At 40.7% G+C, this 21063-nt stretch overlaps 1 protein-coding gene across 3 annotated transcripts in view; it reads right to left on the bottom strand.

The window, feature by feature from the left end:
• The window catches only part of Ift88 (intraflagellar transport 88), an 88972-nt gene that overhangs the window by 46364 nt on the left and 21545 nt on the right, over positions 1-21063 (bottom strand). For all 3 annotated transcript variants that reach the window (XM_051160619.1, XM_051160620.1, XM_051160618.1), the window contains exons 9-14: positions 20416-20520; positions 17663-17765; positions 16271-16385; positions 14415-14646; positions 11395-11465; positions 5965-6051 (exon numbers count right to left, since the gene is read on the bottom strand). In XM_051160619.1, coding sequence (XP_051016576.1) covers positions 5965-6051; positions 11395-11465; positions 14415-14646; positions 16271-16385; positions 17663-17765; positions 20416-20520 — 713 coding nt within the window. The remainder of the gene's footprint in view (positions 1-5964; positions 6052-11394; positions 11466-14414; positions 14647-16270; positions 16386-17662; positions 17766-20415; positions 20521-21063) is intronic.

The following is a 21063-nucleotide window of genomic DNA, read 5'->3' as shown; positions in this document are numbered from 1 at the left end:
TTAATTCAAGTACTCAGGAGGCAAAGGCAGGCAGATCTCTGTGAGTTCCAGGAGAGCCAGGGCTGTTACACAAAGAAACTCTGTCTTGAAAAAAAAATGTTTCCCCTAGAATCAAGACACCTAACAAAATAATACAAAATATAAGAGGTTAGAGGGAATGCAGTCATGGTTTTCTTTTCTTTCTTTCTTTTTTTCTGTTTTGGTTTTTCAAGACAGGGTTTCTCTGTGTAGCCCTGGCTGTCCTGGACTCGCTTTGTAGACCAGGCTGGCCTCGAACCCACAGAGATCCACAGTCGCAGTTTTCTAAAGCAGTTTTACTGAGATGTTTTACTGGTCAATGTACCAGTTTGTATTACAGTCCTAAGTGAGCATCCTTGTTTGTCCCAGGTGGGCTCCAGCCTGCGCAGACAGCACCATTAGAGAGGTGTGTGGGGCTTTAAAGGCAGGCCCTGGCACTGGGCACGGGCTGGCTCTCTACTAACTACTTGACTGAAGCCAGTTGTGCTCCAGCTTCAAGGAGGTTACTTTTGTCTTGATTATTTTATAAACTCCAATTTCCTTAGTCAAACCATAGGGTTTTGCACCCACCTCAGACCATGCTTCTGTCAGTAAGTCAATGGCACTCTGTGCAGTCTTCACAGATGTGCTGCTGATCTCTCTTGGAGGCAGGTCTCTCACACTGGGGTCAGGTTGTTTGGGATGCATATACACACACACAAATGGTAAGGGTGCCAAAACACTCAATGGAGAAAGCAGTTTCTCAACAAATAGTGCTAAGAACACTGGCTCGATACATGCAAATATATGAGGTTGCACCTTAACTTAATTCAATTACAAAAGTTAACTAAAAACTGATCAAAGACCTAACTGTAAGAACTAAACTATGTAACTCGTAGAAGAAACCATAAGGCACAAGTTTTAAGACAGGGCTGGTGAGACAGTTCTTCAGGTAAAGGCATGTGCCACCAAGGTCCCCACCTGACTTCCAGCACTGAGACCCACAGCTTAATACAGACTCTCACTCTGGACTGTGACCCGTACCATTTAACAGTCTACACAGTGAACTCTAGGACAGCCAGGACCCCATAGTATCTTAAAAACAAACAAGCAAACAAACTCAAAGCCAGAAATGCTCCAAGAAAACAGGAAAATATTTTCACGACATTGAGATACACAAAAGTATCCTCAAGAGGACCTACTAACCAAATGAACAGAAACAAGGGCAAGAGTCTTGAATGACTTAACACACAAAAAATAACTGCATGACAAATTAACATACAACACTAATCAGGTACCAGTGAGGTATAAATCAAATACCACAAATGCTACAGGCTCTTTGGTTAAGACGAACAACTACAAAATATGCTAAGACTTTCTATATACTGCTGAGGAAGAAGAGCCAGGACTTGGTAGCATCTGCTGGAAGTTGAATGTACACATACCCTCAAAACTATGCCACAAAGAAACAAGGGTCAAACCCACAATCATACAGCCATGCTGATAACAGTGTCAAATCCCAACTGAAAACTACCACATGCCCATTAACACGAAAACAGATATACAGTAACGCAACAATATCAGAAACAATGAACTGAACAAACCACAAGAACAGGGATAGCATCTACAAACACAAAGTCATGGACAAAAGAACACAGGCAGTATTATTCTCTACGATACAGACTTTATATCATGGATTAAAGCTAGAAATCTACTCTACAGTGTTCAGAGAAGCCTGCAAAGGTGGTTAAAGCTTGCAATAAACTGCCTAGCATCAGACTCCCAAAGTTTGAGCCTGACTAGGTCAAATTGAACCAAATTTCCCTCCGTACTTCATAGGAAGCGTTTCTCTGGCAGCAGGAGAGCTTGCAAGGATTGCCCCCTCCTTGGACCGCATAGTCCAGACTTCAATGGGCTGATATGTTTCACAGGAAAAGTAGTTACCACTTAAAAAACAACCCCATAGCTACAACTTAAAACCTTTTAAGTGAAAATGAGCTTGAAAAAATTGGTTTAAATGAACAGGAAGTAGTCTTTAAACCTCAAAACTGCTTCCTTTTCACTGAATAATTTTAAGCATACAAACACAGAACTCCCCAAGAAGCTAAATTAAACAGAAGACTTCACTGGCATCTGTTTTATAAAATGTCAGTTTAAAATGATATAAACAGAACAGCTATCAAATAGCTTAATTTAAATGTTTTATTTAATTTCAAGTCTTAAAAGTGCTCCCAACACTGAACAGCTGTCATGTCTTGAAAAGACTGTGGCTTAATCATTGGCAGCTGGTACAGTGCAAGAAAAGAGCAAAAGGTGGAAAGTGCAACACTGACTGTCATGTGGAATACAGGCTCCTAGGAGTCCTGTCTGACTTCCCTCTCACCCACTGCTCGGCCCTGTGCTAAGTCCCACCTGCCCTCTGCCTCTTGTTGCATTTCTTTATTATATTAAGTGACTAAATAATGTTGTTGGAATCCCAACTCTTACGTGTCAAGTAGAAACCTTTTCTTCCTCTAGCCACTTTTAGGATGCAAACATGGTCAAACGTCCTCTCGTAGGCAGGAATAGAGGTTAGGAAATGGGTTTCGACGCATATGTTCAAATCTGGTCACTTTGTCCTGAGATACAGCAGTAGAATCCTCCTTGAGTTTTCCTGTGGAAACCATCTTCTTCCCAAACTAGGAGAAAACTTCACCCAAATTCTTCCTTTAACTCTCTTAGGATTTACACATCTCACTCACCTTCTGGGCCTAGGTGCTCAGGGACTGAGACTCCTGATACACTCCATGGCCCAAATTCACTCTCCAGCTTGGACAGCAATGCAGTGCCCAAGGACACCAGGCTGCTGTGGTCATCCAGCATTACATTCCTCTATTAAATCCCACATACACTGCTCAAACTATGGCACCAGCCAAGGACAATACGGGCAGTAAACTTCGAACCCCTACCCAGATCTAGCCAAGGGACAGGACATTCTCCACCGTTGAGTGGAAAGTGGGGTCTGACTTTCACATGAACTCTGGTGCCCCATATTTGATCACGTCCCCTGGATGGGGAGGCCTGGTGGCACTCAGAGGAAGGATAGCAGGCTACCAAGAAGAGACTTGATGCCCTATGAGCATATACAGGGGGAGGAGGTTCCCCTCAGTCACAGTCATAGGGGAGGGGAGTAGGGGGAAAATGGGAGGGAGGGAGGAATGGGAGGATACAAGGGATGGGCTAACAATTGAGATGTAATATGAATAAATTAATAAAATATATTTTTTAAAATCCCTCATACATAGCTTAAAGATTTAGTTATATATGTAGTTTTGTATATGGGTGTTTTGTCTGCATGTATGACTGCACACCAGAAGAGGGAATAGGACCCTATGTGACTACATCTATAGACAGCAGTTATAGATGATTGTGAGTCACACTGTGGTTGGTGAGAATTGACCTCTGAACCTCTGGAAGAGCAGCCAGTGCTCTTAGCTGCTGAGTCATCTCTTCAGTTCTCTATATTCTTTTTCCGTTCTATCACTTCTATTCCTTTAGAGAACCCTGACTGATGTAGGTACAGAACGAGAACCTGTCTCAAAAGAAAGCGGGAAGGGCAGGCAAGCTAGCTGGCTGGCTTAGTGGTGCACATCTGTGATCCCAAAACTGAGGAGACGGAGGAAGGAAGATTCTCCCAGGTCATTTCCAGCTCCTTAGGGGATTCAAAGGCAGCCTGAGGTACACAAAACCTTGTCTAAACACATGAAGGAGGTGTAGAACTGCCTAGCTGGCGTGGCCTAAGTCGAACATAACAAAAGCAGTTTAAAACTAGAATTTGAAACTCTTATTTAGAGGAAAAGTTCAGCCCTATTGGTTGTGAGTTTGGTGACTCCTCGGTATGTCACTTGTAAACTAGCAGTGGGAATGCTAAGACACTACTACAATAATCTTCATAGTCCCAAAAGAAACAGCCGGAGGAAAATGGTGCTCTTGAAAAAATAAAAGCACAAAAAAATAAAGTTTGTGTGAGAAATTCAAGGAAGTCTCAGAAATCAAAGAAACACTAGATAAAAAATACCAAATCAGAGAAGAAAGGTGACATGGAAGTCTAAAGTCTGATGGAAATTAATATGCAGATGTAAATGGAGCAAATTATCAGAGAGTTTATACATTATGCTTCCCCAAGTTGAACAGAAACAAGGCTATTCAGGGGTCTATGGAATCCTTGAGACAAAGACAAAAAAGAAAGAAAGAAAGAAAAAAAAAAAGACAAATTTAAACACATGGTCATAGAATTTCTGAGAAAGAAAGCTGGGGGAAAATTTATTAAAACCTTTAGAAAAAAATACAGGTCACCTGTAAATAATGGACAAGAGCAGCAACAGGTTCTAGCCTGCAGCAACCCTAGTTAGCACGGGGCGTGGGGCCACAGCTCAGGACAGAGGCCTAGCCTGCAGCAACCCTAGTTAGCATGGCGGGTGGGGCCACAGCTCAGGACAGAGGCCTAGCCTGCAGCCTTACACCTCACCCCCTGCTCCACTAACAACGCTGGACACACCAGTGCCTGCCTATAGTCCACTACGCAGGAAACTGAGGGAAAAGGAGCTCAGAGGCTAACACCCTGAGAACCTTGTCTCAAACAGTAAGAAAGAAAGGGGGGAAGGAGCGGTGGACCATCAGGGAGACTGAAACAAATAGATGTTGAGATTTTTAAACAAAAGGGTTTAGACTGGCAAAGAATTTAAAGCCGACCCCAAGATGACGTTTGGCCCTAAGTCACAGGATGGAAGCAACTTACAGAAACAGAAGCAAAGAGCAATTCAGTGAGAGGGTGAGGAAAATCTGAATGCTCAGTAGGAACAAAGGATGCAAGGTCAGAGTCAGGCAGGCTCACGTCTGTAATCCCTGACGAGGGAGGAGGATTGCTGTGAGTTCAAGAGACTTGTCTGAACAAGGAAGGAAGAATGAATGACAGGAAGGAAGGAAGGAAGAAAGGAAAGGAGGACAAACAGAAAGAAAGGTAAGAAGGCAACTGGAAAACAGAACAAAACAAAATGTCATGGCCAAACTGAAGCCTCCAGCACAAACTAAACAAGACAGTAAGGTCCAGGTGAGCTGATTCTGAGCACTAACCACAACCTGAAAGACTCTTTCTTTCTTTCTTTCTTTCTTTCTTTCTTTCTTTCTTCTTCTTTTTTTGGCTTTTCAAGACAGGGTTTCTCTATGTAGCCCTTGCTATCCTGGATTTGCTTTGTAGACCAGGCTGGCTTTGAACTTACAGAGACCCACCTACCTACCTTTGCTTCCCAAGTGCTGGGATTATAGCATGTGCCACCAACACCCACCCAGTTTGTACTTCAGGTTTTAGAGATGCTGGTAAGATGTTATACTTGTTTAGAAATTCAAAATAAGAATTCTGTAAAGGTCAGATCTGTATTCAATATAAGAATTAATTTTTAGAATTCCTCAAAGATATTTAAACAAAAACAAGCAAATGAAAAGAAGATTCCATGCAGGAACTAAATGATCCCTACACAAGATACTGCCAGAAAAAGCCCATGCTGGGTGTGGGGACAGGAAACTTTTACCTCCTGCTCATGTAACAAATGGTCTAGGATTTACAATTCTGAAGTGTTCTTTCTGAGAAACAAATTATATACAGGGACAATGGCCTCTTTACAGCTATTACTCAGGATAGGAAATTTAACACTAATGCCAAAATTAAGGCAGAAAAAAGAAAATGGAGAATAAACCCCTGATTGCAATTTCTACAACAAAAGAGTCTCAGCATGGTCAACACACTGGCCTTAACCACATGAGCAATCAAACACCTTATGAATATTTCACAGTCACCAATATTAACCTTAACATATAAGATAATCAGCATGGAAAGTATAGGTTGATGCCAACTATCATGTCTCAGTTTGCTAATGCCAATATAATATGCAAAAACACCATATCCACAGTTTTATTGAATTTCACCCTTACCAGTTATAACCCACAGCAAAAGATGCTTCGATCACAGGAGCAATGAGTTTTGCAGCTGTCATGATGTATTTTTCTGCCATGGCTTTCCTATATTACACAAACAAAAAGTTATATTTAAATGTGACATAACAGTAATTTATACTTAATTCTCAAAAATGGAAGTATAAAGATTATCTAGTAAAACTAACACATCATAGAAGCTTACTAGAGGATAGACAGCCATGTAGGAAATGTGTTCATAAAGGCTAGGTGTGAGCAGGGTATGCCTCCTCGCACAGGTGGATCTCGGAGTCAAGGCCAGCCTGTTCTAAATAGCAAGCTCCAGGACAGCCTGGACTATACTCAGAGACCCTGTCTCAAAAAACAAAAACAAACAGGCAAAAGGTGCCCTCAAACAAAAACTAAAACAAAACAAAAACAACAACAAAAAGGCTAAGAGTGGTAGTGTATATAATCTGAGCACAATGGAAGTAGAGACAGGAGGACCATGAGTTTGAGGTCAGCCAGTCACTGGCCACTCTGGATAACTCAGGAAAGCCCTGTCCCTCCAAACAAGGGCAAGAGATGCAGCTCAGCACTAGAGCTCTTGTCCTGCATGACTAACTAAGCCTGGGTCAATCTGACCACTGCCACTTCCACATACAGAGAGACATGTTTGTAAATAAGACTAAAAACAACTAGCAAACATGACTAGCAATTCGAGTGCCTTCTGGGTTACCTGTGTGCCTTTCTTCTCCTGCTTGATGCTTCCTGACAAGGTAAATAAATAATGAAACACAGACAAGGCTCTGTAGCTATATTTATATAGCCTACCTACAGACATAAAAGTAAGGAAAAGTATAGATAGCCATTAAAGAAATGCTGTATGGGACTGGGCAGACGGCTCAGCGGGTTAGTGTTTGCTTAGCAAGCACAAGGGCCTGAGTTGGGTTCCCTAGCACCCATGTGAAAAGCCAGGTGGAGTGTGCCCGTCATTCCAGCACTGTGATGCTGAGAGATGAGGATCCTGGGGGTTCACTGAGCAGTCACCCCAGCCCCTGGCTGAGCTCCAGATTCAGTCAGCAAAAGGTGGAAAGGACATGCAACACTAACTTCTGGCCTCTACACTTGCACACCCAGCACACATATGCACATGCACATACATCCATATGCATACACATAAAACACACATGCACACAACTCACAAAAAGAAACTGCATTATTTTTGTTGTTGTTGGTCTGTTCTGTTTTGTTTTTCAAGTCAGGGTTTCTATATGTAGCCTTGGCTGTCCTAGAACTTGCTCCGTAGACCAGGCTGGCCTCAAATTCACAGGGTGCCTGCTTTTGTCTCCTGAGTGCTGGGACCTGGGTGCTGACTGAGCTCTGAGTGCTGGGATCAAAGGTATTCGCCACCACCACTTAGCTAACATTGTATTATTAAAACAGGGTCATAACATATTACCTTTGTTTTTGAGACAAGGTTTTACTATATAGTCTTGGCTGGTCTGGAACTCACCATGTAGGCCAGGTTGATCTCAAACTCAGAGATTCACCTGCCTTTACTTCCTAAATGATGGTATTAAACACATAGACTAGGTCTCCATGTCCAGTTGCATGTCACTTTTGAAAGTATGTATGGATATGTGTATATGCAACGTACCTGTGTATTACAAAATGCACGTTGTCACCATCACTGGAAAATGCCAAGTTGTATTCCAAAGTGGATCTGTCAATTCACAGTGAAAGATGGTACTTATCTTAGCCTATCTTCCTGGATTTACAGACACACTCTAGGGGCTAGAGAGGTGGCTCAGTGGTTAAAGATCACTAGTTCTCTTCCAGAGAACTTGGGTTCAATTCCCAGCACCCGCATGGTGGCTCATAACTCTATCTCCAGGTGATCTGATGCTCTTTTCTGACTTCCATTGGCAGTGGGCATGCATGTGATATACACATATGCATGCAGGTAAACACCAATCCACATAAAATAAAAATAAATCTTACAAAAAGTATGTAGAATGGTGGTTTCCAGAAAGTACAGTTTGAGTGCAAAGTAGGAGTTACTGCTTAATGAATACGATGGGTGCTGAGTTTTAGGTTTAGAAAATGAGTGATGGAGATTAAGTATTAAGTACTAAGTAAAAGTACTTAATACTACTGACCTGTATAGTCGAAAAATGATTAAATGAGACAAGTGTGGTAGCACACACCTTTAATCCCATCCTCAGAGGCAGAGGCAGGCAAGTTCCAGGACAGCCAGGGCTACATAGAGTCCCTGTTTAAAAAAGAAAAAAGAATGAAAAAAAAGTAAATGTTTAGGTTTCAGGCACAGTGACTCACATCTGAACCTCCAAAGGCAGGAAGACCACAAACTCCAGGCTAGCCTGGGCTACATGGTAAGAAAGTTAATAAATTTCAAGATGGTTTATTTTACATTGTATCTATTTTACCACAATTTTAAAAAAATTAGGAATGTTGTTTTTCTTTTTATGTAGAAAGTACTATCTAGATCAGTAATCTTCACAATTTGCACATGCAGATTGGGTTTAAATTCTGGTCCTCTAGAGGCTAGGGAAAAGAACAAAAAAGATCCTGAAAAGTATGTCACATGGCTGCTTCCATCTTGTTGAGGACACCAGCCAAGACGGCTGCCATCCTTATTGTGGCTTCCATCTTGGTGAGGTCAATGTACAGTAATGTAACAGAACAAGAAATTAAAAACAAACAAACATACAAACACAAAACCTTCCAGGGGTTTAAGAAATAAAGGAAGCTGGGTAGTGTACACCTTTAATCCTAGTACCTTGGGAGGCAGAGAAAGACAGAGCAAATTCCAGAATAGTTGGGTACTACACAGAGAAAAACTGTCTCAAATACCTGCCCCTCCCCAAAGGAAGTAAGTAAATATGCCAGTGAACAAATGAATAGACAGACAGACAGAGAAAAGAAGGAAGAAAGAAAAAAGAAAAGAGAGAGAGAAAGAAAAGAAAAAAGAAAGAAAGAGAGCCAATTAGGCTCTCAGGGAGCCCAGCACTCAGGGAGGCAGAGACAGGCAGATTCCTGTGAGTTCGAGGCCAGCCTGGTCTACAAAGCGAGTCCAGGACAGCTAAGGCTACACACACACACACACACACCCCTGCCTCAAAAAAAAAAAAAAAAAAAAAAAGATGGAAATGAAGAAAGAAAATGTAGCATACATATCACATATCACATGTTCAATAACTCAAACCTTTCAGTCACACTTGATGGAGCCAGGTATGTGAGGAAAGGCCTTAGAATAATGGTGTGTAGTGTGTGCCTACAGTCATAGTGCTAGGCAGGAGGCATTAAACCCTTAAAATAAGAAAGAAAAAGAAACAGAGGGAAAGAGGTGGCAAAGAACCTCCAAAACTGTTGGAATTTTCTCCATGCTAAGAGTATGCTTTTTTTTTTTCCTGGTCTCATGTTCCCTAAAAAGGTTCAAGGTACAACATGATCACTTAGAAGGTGGGGTTAGGAAGACCAGAGTTCAAGGCCATACAGAACAAGTTTGAAAACAACATAGATTACATGAGACCTGTCTCAAAGTGGGTAAAAATAGAGCTGGGTTGATAGATAAACATATGTGATCAAATGTCTAGAATTCCCCGTCTTACATCCTGTCATGGTTTGAATAAGAATAGTCCTCAGAAGGATATACATTTGGATGCTTAGTCACCAGGGAGTGGAACCCTTTAAAAAGATTAAAAGAATTAGAAGATGCGGCCTTGTTGGAGGAAATGTGCCACTACATTGGGCTTTGAAGTTTCAAAAAGTCCATGCCATGCACAGGCTTCTCTCGCTGCCTGCAGACCAGGATTTAGCCCTCAACTACTTACCCAGCACCATGCATGCCATGCCTCCTGCCATGCTCCCCCACATGGTGATAATGGACTAAATCTCTGAAACTGAAAGCCAGCCCTAATGAAATACTTCCCTTCATAAGAGCTGCCATAGCCAAGGTGTGTCTACATAGAATAGAACATTAACTAAACATTAACATTCCAATTTCCAGAAAGAGAGGAAAGGAGCTGAAGGCAGAGAGCCATCACCAATGGCCAGTGACATAATCAGTCATGTCTATACCATAGAACTTTGCTTAGGGAAGGCTGGTTACCACACAGGTGGTAAGAAGGTGGCACAGCTGGAGAGGACACAGAACCTATACATGTCTCCCAGCAAACGTCATGCTGTGAACCTTGCCATTTGCTCGTTGTTCAGTTGTATCCTTTACAGCAAACTGGCACATGCAAATAAAGTATTTCCTCATGTCTGTGCTCTTCTAGCAAATTACAGAGGGTTGGTAAAAACCTACCTTATAGAAAGTCGGTCAGAGCAGAAGGCCTTGCTTATTGCTGTTGACTGTATTAAGGGATGCAGAGGCTTGTGGGACTGAGCCCTTAACCTGTGGGGTCTGCTTAAGTGGTATCGAAAGTGAATTGGGGGATATCTACTTGATGTACAGAGAGTTGGATAGTCTTGGTATGAAAAAGTCTCATATTTGGTGTTAAAACTAGAAACAGCACACAGACACACACACAGACACACACACACACACACACACACACACGCACAGACCACATGACATGACAGTAGGAGAAGGACTTTTGAGAAGAAAATAAAGGGGTTAATATAATCAAAATTCATTATGTACACACATAAAAATTAAAAATAAAAATGAGAAAATAACAGTGGTCCATATTAGAGGAAGGAAATAATAAAACAAATACATATTTTCCCTCAGACTTGATATTCAATAGGCAGGCAAGACAAAAATGAATTAATATAATTAAAAAAAATAAAGGTAACTAAATTGCAATATAGTACCAAACACAAAGAGAAAGAGAATTACAGAGAAATAGTTAAGAATGGCTAAATAAAAGCAGGCCTGGTAAAGCAGGTCTATAATCCCAGTTTGAAGCAAGAAGATAAATTCAAAGCTAGCCTGGGTTACTGAGTCAGACAATTTAGGAGATCCACCCCAAAATAAAAAGGAAAAAGAAAAGAAAAGAAAAGGCCAGAGACACACAGTGGTGGGTCAGGAGCCCAACCCTCCTACTGTTAAATATGCGATTTAATAAGAATACATGGGTCAGCAGGAGGGCCAGGATTAAAGGGGAAAAGAGAGCCCATAAAGTAGAGGAATGAGGGCCTGCAGCTCAGCTCAGGAAACAGATGCAACTGACACGCTTTGTTTTGTTTCAGTTTTTATTTGTTTTTTTCAAGGGTTTCTCTGTATAGCTCTGGCTGTCCCAGAACTTGCTTTGTAAACCAGGCTGGCCTTGAACTCAGAGATCTGTTTGCCTCTATCTCCTGAGTGCTGGGATTACAGGCGTGCCATCACTCCTGGCTACCCGCAAGTTTTGGAAGAATTAATGAGAAAGCAGTCATTTTGTAAAACTTAAGCCACATTAGTTAGTAGCCAAATGTTACCTTTCACGTTCCATTTGCCTAAGATGGTCATTTTTTATAGCTTCAATCAATAAGTTAGTATGGGGATCATCCTAGAAAAAAATTGAAAAAGAAGTCAGAAATAAAAACTAAAAACTAGCCAGACATGGTGGCGTATTCCTGTAATGCCAGCATTCAGGGAGGTAGAGGCAGGCAGATATCTGTGAGTTCGAGGCAAGCTTGGTCTACAAAGTGAGTCCAGGACAGGCAAGGCTATACAGAGAAACCCTGTTTCAAAAAACCAAAAATAAATAGATAAATAAACTTAAGATTTCTAATTAAAATCCAACACTGGATGTATAAAATGGTTCTTAAGTTAATCTATTTGTTTTTCTTTCATAGAGCAGAGCTTTTTGTCATTTTGATAATTGCCTATCACATTTTCCATGGAGCTAATATGTACTCTGAACAGCAGATAAAAGGGTCAGGCCAGAAAGAATAGAACCAAACACACAAACACTATGATTCTGGGTATAATCAAATCCGAGTATGTTCATGGTTATCTAATGTTTAGTGTAATCTGTAAAACTACCTGTTGAGAATACGGACAAGGCTGGGGATGGCACAGCCCAGTGACTCAGCACCAAACAGCATGGAAGGCGTGCGTTTAATTGCCAGCACCAGCTAAACAAAGCACTGATTTTGTTTGTTTGTTTGTTTTTTGTTTTTTTGAGACAGGGCTTCTCTGTGTAGCTTTGGCTGTCCTGGACTCACTTTGTAGACCAGGCTGGCCTCGAACTCACAGGGATCCACCTGCCTCTGCCTCCCGAGTGCTGGGATTAAAGGTGTGTGCCACCACCGCCCTGCGATGCACTGATGGTTTTTAAACAACACACACCTTTTTTCTCAGAATGAAAATAATGCAGAATAATCCATATCTATCCAGCACTGTGTTCCAGGTATACTTTCAACATTTTACATATATTGGTCATTTAACCCTCACAATCCTGTAAAGCATAGTATTTTAATTGTCCCCTTTTATATATAAAGGAACTGAGCTTTAAGTTCTGAGTAGAAGAAGGTCAGGCATCAGGCTTCATAACCTATACTCTCTTTACTAGGAACAATAATGTGCATATTCTATCAAGAAAGATCTATTGGGGGGGAGACAGAGACAGAGACAGAGAGAGACACAGAGAGAATACTCAGTTTAATAAAGTATTTTTTGTGCAAGTTTGAGGGCCTGAGTCAGATTCCCAGCACACATGTAAAAATCAGTGTTGGATAAGTGGAGCCAGGAGCGGTCCCTGGGGCTTGCTGACTAGCCAGCTTAGCTGTATCAGTAACTTCCAGGTTTTGAGACTCTGTCTTAAAAAACAGGTGGAGTTTTACTGGAGAAGACAACCAATATTACCCTCTGGCCTTCATGTCATGTGCCATATACACACATATACAAACAGAGAGAAAGTGTGTGTCTATGAGAATCTACTGTTGGGCGTGGTGAGCCATGCCAACAATCCCAGCTTTGGAGAGCTTGAGACAGGAGGATTGAGAGTTTTGAGGCCAGCCTGGGCTACATGATGGGTTCCAGGCCATCCAAATTTAAGAGATCCTTAAAAAAAAAACCCCAATAAAGTTCAACTCTATTAAGCTGAAAAACATACCACATTTTGACATATAAATAAATATAGGCAATTTCATATGGTTTGAGTTAATGTAAGAGAATATTCACTTCTTGTTTTGTTTTGTTTTTTGGGACAGGGTCTCTCTGTGTAGCCTTGGCTGTCCTGGACTCACTTTGTAGACCAGGCTGGCCTCAAACTCACAGGAATCTGCCTGCCTCTGCCTCCCGAGTGCTGGGATTAAAGGTGTAAGCCACTATGCCCAGCCGAATACTAACAATTTATGCATAAAAACATGAGAAATGTTTTCTAAGTATTAGGAAAAATGAAGAGGTGGAAGAGGAAGAAGCAACATCCAACTGCCAGAAACTACTGTTTCTGTTTTGGTATATTTTTCTCCCAGTTTCTCATGTGTAAAATATGAACCTGAACCTCTTCACTTAACATTATATGACATTCCCTCAGGTCTTTAGAAATAAGACTTTTCAGAGGCTGAGGGTGTAGTGGATGCAGCTGGTAGAATACTGGCTGTGATCCAGGAAGGCCTCAGTTCAACACCCAAGACTGTGTAAGACTGGGCATAGAGGCCATGCTTGTAATCAAACCATTCAGGAGGTGAAGGTAGTGTCAGAAATTCAAAATCACCCTTAGCTATATAACAAGTTTGAGGCCAGCCTGGGCTAATGAAAGCCTATGTCAAACAAAACAAAGACAGCAAAGCCCTTGAGGTCCCTGGGTGTATGTGCAGGGGTATAGCTCAGTGGGAGAGCATCCTTCTCCCTCAGCACTGCTGTTCTGGTCTGTGTCTTACTGCTCTGATAAAATACTGACAGAAACAACTTGTGGTGTGGGTAGTTTTATTTAGCTCACATCAATGGACACCAGGGAAGGCCCTCAGGCAGAAGCCTGACACAAAGGAACAGAAGCAGACGTGAAGAGGGCTCTTTCTGGCTTGCTCTTCATGGCTTGCTCAGCTACTTAGACAGCCCAGGCCCACCTGCAGAGGGATGTCACTGCCCACCGTGATGAACAAGATGCCCCACAGATCCACCTACAGGCCAGCCAAGGCTCCCTCTTCCCAGGTGGCTCTAGCTGCTTCAGGCTGACAAAAACTAACCAGAAAACCAACCAATCAAAACAACCAAACCAAGCAACAGCAACAAAAAACACACTCTATGGTCACATGGTCAAGGTATAGTCAAATCTTATTTTTTTAACTGGCCCTTTAAAAAAAAAAAGGTTTTGACTAAAATTGTGCAGCCTGTTTTAACCATATCCCTAGCCCCATTTCTAGAGTCCCATTCTCAACTCAATTTAAATAGCAAATGAAATGTATCAATTGCCTCTTGAGAAACTCATGAAGAAACTCGAATTAGCTCTTTTACAGAAACAGAGACAGAGAAGCAGGAGATGCTATGCAACTCTCATTTTCATACTCACATTTGGGGAGATATATTTATCATCTTCATCAATTTCTAATGGAACAGCAATTAACTTTTGGAAAGCCTTCTTCATTTTTTCTCGATCTCCAGTGGCAAAACAACTGAGAATTAGGTTGAAGCCTGCCTTCAGATTCGGGGCCATACTCATGATGTGCTCGAATGAATTAATGGCATCTGAATATTGACCAGTTTTTATAAAAGTAATTCCAATATTTTGCATTATTTTAATCCTAAACAAAGAGAAACAAAGATTAGCCCAAAAGCCTGAATTCCTATAAAGTTGTTGTACTTTGTTTTTTCTTTCTCATTTTACTTTTTAATTTATACAAGCTTTTTAATAGTATAACAGACAGATCACAAAATTTAATGATCATTGCCATATTTACACTAGTGGGACAATAACCATGTATTTAAGTTACTTCTATTACCCTTAAGAGAAAGCCTAGGCCTATGTATAGCTGCTCCCCATCCTCACAGCAAGCGTAGGCGGCCACTACTCTGTGTCTCTACCTTTTCTGGCTATTGCCTGTGAATAGAATCATATGACTTGTCGGGCTTGATTCCCTGACACAGTCCTGAAGACGCTTATACTGTAGTGTCAGTGATTCACTCCTTTAAAAAATCACTAAATAGTATGCTATAGTATTTATTTATTTAGAGTCAGGGTTGCAACTATGTAGCCCTGGCTAGCTTGTTGACTTGGAACTCTCTATGTAGACCAGGCTGGCCTTGAGCTCATAGAGATGTGCCCACCTCTGTTTCCACAGTACTGGAATTAGAGATGTATGCCACCACACCTGGCCTTACCATATTTTATTTACTGCCTATTTGGTGGAAATTTGAGTTACTTCCACTTTTTGATTCTATAATTAATGCTACCATGAACATTCCCATACAAACCTTTGAAATAATTTATATTTTCATTTCTTCTAGGTATATACCTAGGAATAGAACTGTTGGCCATATGGTAAGTGTTTACCTTTTGGTAACTGTACCATTTCATACATGCAGTGCATGGAATTTCTAATTTCTCAGCATCTTCATCAAAACCTGTCCTTCTGGGCCATTCTAGTGGATGTGATCTCGCCTCATTCCCAGTACATCTGAACACAATCCCGCTGCTTATTCTTACCTAGCTGACTGGATCAGGGTCACTCAAGTACTCTTCCTTAAAAGACTCTTGAGTAGGCCTCAGTAGTTACTGTCTTGGCTAAACTACTCTAGTACCCATTGCCTCATAATGTATGGCCCTAAATGACATTTCCCTGAAATCCTCAAATTCTTGGTCTTCCCTGGGTTAAGGGTACTTCTAGAGTATGCTGCAAGTTAGGTGACACCTGATGAAAAGTAGCATCTACAAATAAGGGACTCAGATAAAATGTCTCCTATGCTTAGGGAACATGAAACCAATAAATACAGTTTCTGTTCTTGAATATAGGAGGAGTAGAAAATATCCCAACTTCTCCACCTTTTATATTCCACAGTGGTCTTTTAGGGTATGCCAGAGGGTCTCAGTTTCTAGCTTGCACTATAGTCTGTTCTACTGTCAACACTGCTGTCATGGCTTTTTCAGCGTTAGGCTGTTTGATGTTACTACCAGCCTGCATGGTTAGCTTAGTTTTATTTTACTTAATCTACTTGATCATATACTATTCCTTTAACATTTGAATTTGCCATTGCGTAGATGTGTGCAAATAGTCACAAATAAACAGAACAAAATACCACATCAGAAACATGACTCTAATACCTTTTGTCTACAAACACTTCCACATGGTTAGCCCAATGGCAGCAAACCACAAGCCATTTTGTCTCTGGAGAGATACTTAAAATTTAGTCACCAGGTTTCACACTTACCTCATTTCTTTATGGACACTCGGGATCTGATCTAAGGCCATTCGATAGAACTTGATGGCTTTGGAATAATTCCTCTGCTTTAAATAAATATTTCCCATATTCATTTTTAGTCTTCCTAATTAAAAAAAACGAGTATAAAACATTCTCATGTTTGTACTTTTCCTAAGATATTACAGATAATCCTAGTTTAGATTCTCTAAGCTTTTTTCAAGTTAGTAAGCTTTAAATGTTTTAAATTGTATTGTGTTTATATGTGTGCAGGTATGCAAGCCATGGCACACACATGTGTACAGGTATGCGGGCCATGGCACACACATGTGTGCAGGTATGCAGGCCATGGCACACACATGGAGGTCAGAGGAAAATTCGTCAAAGTTTGTTCTCTTGTGCTACTTTCTAGGATCTGGGGACTAACTCAGGTCATCAGCCACATGCATAAGCAGAGTCTGCCCACTGAACTATCTCACTGGCCACTTATGAAGCTTAATATATAAAATTCTAACATCCAAATAGCACACCTTTGCCATATGTTCGTGCACCTATCTATGGAGAAATGGAACTTAAGATGGATAGAGTTCTTGAAAATATGGCTACGCAACTGTTTATATTGCAAACTCAAGTGCATTGTGCTAAGAACAACTTGAGACAGGAGAGGCAGTTCAGTGGCAAGAGCACTTGCTGTGCACGCCTGAGGGGCTGAGTCCATCTTGGGATGTATAGAGGAAGCAAAGAACAGACTCCTAGGAGCTGTCCTTTGGCTCCACAAGTACAGCATAACACCCATGCATTTGTATTTACACACACACACACACACACACACACACACACACTATACACACTTAAAAAGGGATATGAGACATTTGTAAGTTACTCAATAATGCTATATAATTTTAATGTTATTAAAGGAAACAATATTCTAATAAACCTTAATATTACAACAAAAATTACACAGTATAAATATACACTTGTCTCTTAAGAACACAGTCACATAGGAATGTTCCATATGGTTGTCATGCCTCCTTCTTCCTATGATGATGGAATATTTTTTTTTCTTTTTCTGAGACAGGGTCTCACTACATGCCCTAGCTTGCTTGGATCTCCCTATGTAGAACAGGTGGTCTTGAACTCAAGAGATCCACCTGCCTCTGCCTCAAGTGCTGAGATTAAAGGCTTGGAATATATTTTTTGTTTAGCATTAGGCAGTTTATTTCATGTCAACTGCATTTATTCCTGTATTTGTATGGATTTTCACACAGTATCTTTAAGCAGAACACCACATCATAAATATAAATTTACTTAAATAATAGATCATTTTATTATAAAAAGTCCTTAAAGTAAGGAAATGTAATTAGCACTACAAAAGAACTACATACCTGTATTATATACACCTACCTGCATTGCTAAACATCTTATTTTTCACTATAACTTGATATGTGTTTAGTGCTTCTGCATACATTTCATTAGCTGAATACTGACTGGCCAAGTTGAAAAGAACCTAGGAAAGAAACATTATAAAAAGCCAAATAATTACCATTCTAGGCCCCATTAACTTACAGCCATTCTGGAGGTTATAGCATTTGCTGGGTGGTGGTGATCCTAGCATTCAGGAGGCAGAGGCAGGATCTCTGTGAGATTGAGGGCAGCCTGGTTTACAGAGGGAGTTCCAGAAAGCCAGGGCTATACAGAGAAACCTTGTATAAAAAAACCAAAACCAAAACAAAGAAATCCAAAAAAACCCAGACCCTACTTGAACAAAGCTGCTGTCTCAAGATACCCAACCAATCATGTAAAGTTACTTTGCATTACAAGTAAGTAGAACACAGATGATGGAGGGCTGTCCTCTAAACTCCACTTAATTTTCTAAGTATTTTTATTTTAATTTGGGTAGTATTTGCCATTCAGTAATCTTGGGAAGACCCACAAAGAATAAATGTGCATTGCTAGTGCTACTGGTAGAAAATGAGCTAATCAAGAAAAGGCTGGCTTACTTCTCCTTATAATAGAAATGAAGTATCGTGTAGAAACAGCCTAAACCCTAAAGTGAATCAGAGAAAAATTTTATAACAAGATCTTTTTCTGAGACAGGGTCTCACTATGTAGCCCAGGCTGGCCTGGAACTCACTATGTAGACTAGGCTGGCCTCCAGCTTACAGAGATTCATTCACTTGCTTCGGCCTCCTGAGTGCTCAGATTAAAGGCATGCACCTATATCTTGTATTCTTTTTTAACATTTTAGGTGCTTCTTTTTTCATTTATTTAGCATATAAGACTCAGTCCACTGAAAATATAATCTTTTAAACAGCAATATAAATATCAAGGAAGAATCTTTTCAGTGTTAAGCACATTTTGTAGAAATTAAAAGTATTGTTTTTTTCCCCACTATCTTCATATATTCATTGACTCAAAAATCTATATTAGCATCTCATTAAGATAGCCCTGGGTGTAGCATAAACATTAAGAATAGAGGCATAAGAACATGAGCTTGCAATATTTACTAAGACAATTGAGGGCTGGGAATGCAGCTCATGACAATGTGTTTACATGGCATGCATGAAGCCCTAGGTTCAATTCCTGTCACAGAAATAAAAACAATTAACCAAACAACCAATTAAGCAAAGACAAGATTGTCTCACAAACTAAATATATTATTAGCCTAATCCTGAATACAAAATAAATAATCAAATTTAAAAAACAAAACCAAACAGACCAGGGAAGCAAAGGAAAGGAAGGGCTGGCCAGTGGGTACCAAATTTCAGTTCGAGGAAGAAGTTATAATGTAGCTGAGCATGATGACACATCCCTATAATCTCTACATGTAGGAGGCTAAGGTAGAAGGGTTATAAATTCAAGGTTAGCCAGGGTTATGCAGTAAGAACATATTTCAACAAAACAAAGTTTTAGTGTGTTATTTTGCATTAAGAGAACCAGAAATAGCCGGGTGTGGTGGCACACACCTTTAATCCCAGCACTCGGGAGGCAGAGGCAGATGGATTGCTGTGAGTTAGAGACCGGCCAGGTCTACAAAGTAAGTCCAGGATAGCCAAGGCTACACAGAGAAACCCTGTCTTGAAAAACAAAAACAAAAACAAAAAGAGAGAACCAGAAATAATGATAATATACTGTGGGTTTGCTTTGGTTTTGGTTTATCATGACAAGGTTTCTCTGTGTAGCCTTGGCTGTTCTCAAGTTGTTTTGTAGACCAGACTGGCCTTGAACTCATAGAGATCTGCCGGCTTCTGCCTCCCTGAGTGCTGGGATTACAGGTGTGTGCCACTGTGCCTGGCTATACTATGTATTTTTAAGAGCTATAAGAAAGGAATTTGAATGGCTTTACAATAAATAAATGATCAATGTTTAAGGAGATAGATATATTTAATCTAATGTAAGCATTAGATGATGCATACATTTGTCAAATATCACATGGTACCTGTGGTGGTTCACACAAGAATGGCCCTTATATATGTGAATGCATGGTCTCCAATTGGTGGAGCTGTCTAGGAAGGATTAGGAGGTGTGGCTTTGTTGGAAGAAGTGTGTCACTGGGGGGAGGGTCAGTCTACTTTCTGGCTCTTTTCCTGTGGTTGCTGTCTCAACATGTAAACCTTCAGCTACTGCTCCAGCTCCATGCCTGTTGCTATGCTCCTCCATGATGGTCACAGTCTCACCCTGTATGCTCCTCCATGATGGTCATAGTCTCACCCTCTATGCTCCTCCATGATGGTCACGGTCTCACCCTCTATGCTCCTCCATGATGGTCACAGTCTCACCCTGTATGCTCCTCTATGATGGTCACGGTCTCACCCTCTATGCTCCTCCATCATGGTCATGGACTCACCCTCTGGGTCTGTGAGCCCAAATTAAACACTTTCTTGTATAAGTTGCCTTGGTCATGGTGGTTTGTCACAGCAATAGAAAAGTAACTAAGAGAGCACCCCATAAGTCTGTATAAATTTTATGATTTGGTGAAAAAAAATCTTTTCCTAAATGCTACAAGAGGGCTAGGGATTTATGTGACAGAGCACTTGACTGGCATATACAATACCCTGGGTTTGAAAGAACCAAAAATCAAAACAGACAAGAATGGAGAGACTTGGAAGGAAGAGATCCTGGTAAGCATACAGCACGGCAGGCACATCCACACTTACGGAGTAAGTTAAATCCAAGTTGATATTTTCTGGAGTTGTGACTTGTTCTCGTTGTCTCACCAGGACTCTCTCTTTTCTTCCTGCATCTTTTGCCTTCTCTAAGGCCTGAAATCAGACTTATGCTTGGTCAGACAGGTCTGTGCACTCACCAGTGTTTCTGCATCTGTATGATGTATAATTGAATTCATCTTCCCCATCACATTCCTCTGAGTGTCCCTCTGCAGCTTCATACAAAATTCCCAGAATATTATTTAAACTGGAACTCTGCATCATAGAATTGTTTATGTGGTTTTACTGAGAAAGGGTGTATTTACTGCAAGTTAACACTGTACCACATACTTCCTGCCACCTTTTGAACTTAACTATGTCAATGTAACTCGTTTTCCCTCCAAATTCCTGAGTATTTGGGAACTTTACTCAATCTTAAAATGTAAGGATTTGGATAGATTTCATTTGGCTTTGGGGTGCTCAAAATTCAACAAGCTAACTATGGTCTAATATTACAAGAAATGTTTAGCTTGGGTTCTAGCATGCTCACAATGCCACAGACCTTTTGTTGACTTCCACAAAGTAGTATAATAAGGGACTCATCTTTTAAGTTATGGAAAGTTGTATTTTCATGGTCTGAGAACCAAAGTAATGAAACAA

Source organism: Acomys russatus, chromosome 18, assembly GCF_903995435.1.
Source record: "Acomys russatus chromosome 18, mAcoRus1.1, whole genome shotgun sequence".
NCBI classification, from domain to species: Eukaryota; Metazoa; Chordata; class Mammalia; order Rodentia; family Muridae; genus Acomys; species Acomys russatus.
The sequence above is the reverse complement of the archived record's forward strand: the minus strand, read 5'-3'. Positions and strand labels throughout refer to the sequence as shown.